The sequence below is a fragment of the Phalaenopsis equestris genome, unplaced genomic scaffold (assembly GCF_001263595.1).
Source record: "Phalaenopsis equestris unplaced genomic scaffold, ASM126359v1 Scaffold198678, whole genome shotgun sequence".
NCBI classification, from domain to species: domain Eukaryota; kingdom Viridiplantae; phylum Streptophyta; class Magnoliopsida; order Asparagales; family Orchidaceae; genus Phalaenopsis; species Phalaenopsis equestris.
Window position 1 is genome coordinate 19,005 of NW_018218589.1, and position 4,705 is coordinate 23,709.

Consider the following 4,705-nt stretch of genomic DNA (forward strand, 5'->3'; position numbering starts at 1 on the left):
GACCTACGTGGTCATCAGTTCGTGCAGCTCCTGACTCCAACCCCCACGGTCTATGGATGTCATTAATATTCGACAACTACAATCTACGTGATTCACAGTTCCCGTAACTGCTTATTATGACTTCTCTGACCAATCAACGCTTTTGGAACAATTATCTACAACACTCACAATGGACTACTACCTCCACAACAATCAATAATGACTCTTATAAGTAAGTTGCTGTCACAAAGAGCAGCAACTAGATTATAATTATACAACTTTGTAATATCATCTTCCCTAATTCATGAGAAGAATGTACCTTTGTACTCATCATTCATAGTGGACTATTTCAACTGAGCTAGGCCCCGTGGTTTTTTCCCCTTTCAAGGGTTTTCCACATAAGAAGTTGTGGCGTCTCCTCGTGCTTACTTCTTTTCTTTTCTTTTATCTATATGTGTTGAATTCTCGTATAATGCTAAGACGATAATCCATTACTCTACCGCCACAAATTTTCTAGCACACATCAGGTTCAAAGTTTGTTCTAGAATCGTGCTAAATCTAGTTTCACACCAAATCCACAAACTCTTTGTTTGAAATAAACACTCAATATTTATTTGAATAATAAGCTAAAAATTAAAATAGTGTGTTCGAAACTTGTTTGTTTACAAAATTAAGTTGCTCTAACTTTCTCCTTTTTAATAGAACCAAAAATCAACACAACACTCAAACTTCTATAACTTCTTTTGAACGAGAACAAACTTCTATCATTGATTGAGCACAAACTTTTCGCTTTATAACAAAAGGATAATTCAAAGGCATAGAAAAATAATACAAGGAAGATGGCAATGCCACTTGAAAAATTCAGAAGTTATTTTATTTTAACTTCTTAATAATATATCACAAATCCCTTTCTTATTTCCATTTTCATTGTCATTTACTTTTTAAAACCATATATTTTAATAATGGTTGCATCTTCAAACATAGTAACAAATAACAAGTAACCCTCATCCATGTAACCATGCATCCAACATGACATGATCAACATGTTTCTCCTATGTACATGCCATCAAAAATAGTGGGAGTTAATAAAACATTTCATATGCCCCTCCATGGCTTCCTTATTAATTATATGGACCATCCAAGCATGCATGGATTAGCTAATGCTGTGATGAGGTCACAATAATCTTGCAGTCTGCTTGTTTAGGCTTTGAATCTTGTATCAATTCTGTATGTGGATTTTGGAGCATCTCCCACATCACCAATATGTCCTTATACTCGCACGTTTGTATGGCATCATGGAGTTGTACGAATCCACCTCCTGCAAAAATTTTTTTACAATATTGTAAAATTGAATAAAATTATGTGAAGAACCTTAGCAAACAATATTGTTATTTATGTGATATAGAATCAGCCCCTTACAATGAAGCCAGTTACCATCATAATGAAAGTCAGTTAATATTGCAATAAATGAGTATTTAGGCATGGTAGTCAACTGGGCTTAAAATGCCCTGGAGAGTGCCCTACAGGAGAGCACGAAATGGGCAAACATTACTTTAATGGCAAGTAGTTTGCTTTTATTTTCTTATAAAAGGTTCGAGCCGATTAATAACATATAACTGTAACATCAACATTGATTGTCGTAAGTTTTATGCCTATAGAAATTTCTGAATAAAATATATGATAATGCAATACATGTGGATTCCACTTTGAATTAAAAAAAAATGTATATTTAAAACGAAAAGTTGGCTCAGAGAACATATAATTTTTTTGGGCTGGAACTATAAACGATTCTTTGTTTGATTGTGCTTAGTTTTAGTTCGAAATTAAAAAAAAAATTATATATATTATTTATATAATAACATATTATGTATATTTTTATCTTAAGTTTAAATCACTATAGCTCGTGTGATGATGTGATTCTGCATTTTTTATTGCATATGAATCATAGAGATTCGAACATGAACAACAATATATAAACTAAGCCAAAGAAGAACACTGTTAACAATAATTTCAAACATAACTAATTAGCCAAACACGAGCGAAGCCTAATTAAGCCCGCTCAAACCCGGCTCATTTACAGCGCACTCTAGAGTAATAGAACACCATAAAATTGGGAAAACTGAAAAAAAGGAAGATTTTTTAGGCTTTTATGTAAGTGCTAAAAATTTTATGCAGACAGTATTGATGTAGACAACAGAACTTGACCACTTAAGAGCACAAATTGCTCTCAAACACATGGAAAAAAAAGTATAAAAACCAAAAAAAAAATTTCAATTGCCATGTAATAATATGGTTTAATACATGAAGTTGTTGGTTAATTTTGTGCCAGTAATCGTATAAAAGTCATCGTTAATAAAATATGAAACCGGTCAACAATTGAGAAGCGCATGCTTGGTTAATATATTTATAAATATACATTTCTTATAAGATATAAAGGTTAAAATTTTAATTATACTATATGGAACCAGCTAATGAAGATAAAACTCAACTTAATGAGCAGCAGATTAAATATTAGGTATAAAATATCCTTTATTGAAGGGTGGGCACATAAAAAAGGGATCTTGACTTTCTTGTTGCATACAAAAATTTCTTATTCACAAAATAAATACCCAGATATTACAAAATAAAGAAGTAAATTATAGTTTAGAAAGTTACACCATTAACTTATAAGAAATGTAATAAACTTTAAGAATAAATGTTAGTAAGGTGTGTGTGTGTGTGTGTATATATATATATATAGATAGATAAGAAAATTGATATTTGGCAGAAGCCAAAATATCGATTTCTCATACACTTTTTGGCTCCATAATGAGAATCTGCTGTCACTGACAAATAGTCCCACATTGGTTAGGTGTAGGGCCAAAAAACAGTATTTAAATTCTGGGCTGCCCACCTCTCTTAAGGGCTTTTTTGGGAGGTGACAAGTGATATTAGAGCAAATTACTGTCTGCCAGGTGTGTGGACTCTCAATGGTCTAGTGGGACCCTCGGTGGAGCCAATCCGTGACGAGGGCGTGACGTGGACGGGTCGGCTAGGTGTAGGGCCGAAAAACAGTATTTAAATCCTGGGCTGCCCACCTCTCTTAAGGGCTCTTTTGGGAGGTGACACTGCGCTGTGCCTAACATTCAAGAGCCCCCGCGCCACGGTGGAATCAAACCCTCGATCTGAGGAGACTTATAGTGACCCCGCCACTAACAGGCCAAGGCTGCACGCACACACGCACGCGCGCGCGCGCACACACACATATGTATATATATATAGCTATATAGATATATAGATATAGATAGATAGATATAAGCTTTTGTTTATTGCGGTTTTTACATATATAACATCTAAATTTTTCATATTTATCAATCTCACACCTATATTTTCATATTTACAAATATTATATAAAAAATAATACTCATCATCATCTTTTGATAGTCAAATCAACTTTTTGATACAGTGCCGTGTGTATAAATTTGAGATAGATAAATCCATAAAAATTAGTTGCTATGTATGTAATTTTCTCTACTTTATTTTAGTGTTATTTTATTTCTTTTTTCTACAGAGGAAGCAGAATGAGTCAGGAAGGAAACTGGGAGAGCAGCCGCTCATCTCTTAGTGCTGCAGTTGAAGAAAATCCATTGGCCAGTACTTAGTTTCTAAACCCCACCACTATCAACTAATAATGTATAATTTTATTAATCTAAGAATTTAACACTCAAAAAGAAGAATTAAAAGGTCAGAAATCTATCCCTTATTAAATTATAAGAAAATTTTCCTTACCTGCTTAAATTGAGTGCTATGTTTTAAATATGTAATTACATAGGAATTGAGTGCTATGTGTAATTACATAGGAATTGAGTGCTATGTTTCAGGAAGAAAAAATGAATATTTATTAACTTATTAAAATTAGATGTAAAGGAAGCAAATCATAATTTTTCAAGATCTAAAATATATCCCGGCCACGGAGATCAACAGACGATCACCACCGTCTCTCCGTACATGACCAGCCACCGCTGCCCAAGTGATAACACAACACAAAGACAAAAAGATAGGGAGGCAAACTTACCGTCCTTCATCCGTTTCTCTTTCTCCGCAGCCGCCGGTACACTGCTCCTCTTTACCATCCTCCGCCACCACTCCATCTCCGAATACCTTGATTCCCGAAGCTAATCTCGCCTGCCTCTTAAAATGCTCCGCACCCGCAGCCACAGTACTCCACTTCTATCCTTCCTCTCTGTTTCCTCGGCCATCAACCCGTTGGACCACGATGGATCTTGACCTATAAATGCCCTTTGCTGCAAACTTACAAAAAAAGCCCTCACGTAAACGTTTATTACGACAGAATCGCTGCCATTTGCGCGTGCAAAATGAACCGTTCAACAAGATCATTCATGTGCTATTTTCAACACCATTTTTCAACGTCACTATCTTTAGACCGGTTTTGTTTGATTAATTGAGGTTTTATTTAAAACATGCGTTTGAAGAATATTTTTTAAATCAAAATAAATATTGGGAAATTTCATATATATATATATATATATATATATAATTATTTGCCAAGAAAAGTCTTAATCACATGCTTATTTTCAAAAGATTCTTTTACATATGAAAGAGACAGATTTGGTGAAGTATTTTATTTTGTCACATGAAAATATTATGAACATATGAATAGTTCTTAATTTAGAAAGTGTATACACATGAAATTGTCCAAATCTTGTGTGCTTGAGGGTTAAACTTA

At 34.0% G+C, this 4,705-nt stretch overlaps 1 protein-coding gene across 1 annotated transcript; it reads right to left on the reverse strand.

Moving 5' to 3' along the window:
• Window positions 1-859: 859 nt before the first annotated feature.
• On the reverse strand, window positions 860-4,247 carry LOC110035636. The gene is made up of 2 exons (XM_020739900.1): window positions 4,034-4,247; window positions 860-1,297 (listed from the first exon to the last, which is right to left on the reverse strand). The coding sequence occupies exons 1-2, from the start codon at window positions 4,107-4,109 to the stop codon at window positions 1,137-1,139; spliced, it is 237 nt and encodes a 78-aa protein (XP_020595559.1). The 5' UTR covers window positions 4,110-4,247; the 3' UTR covers window positions 860-1,136.
• Between the last annotated feature and the right edge of the window lie 458 nt (window positions 4,248-4,705).

Bases quoted from the DNA above. Each gene is read 5' to 3' on its own strand.
- LOC110035636 (XM_020739900.1), bottom strand. From the start codon at position 4,109: ATGGAGTGGTGGCGGAGGATGGTAAAGAGGAGCAGTGTACCGGCGGCT. The intron at 1,298-4,033 runs GTAAGTTTGCCT...AAATTTTTGCAG, and splicing joins AGAGAAACGGATGAAGGACG to GAGGTGGATTCGTACAACTC.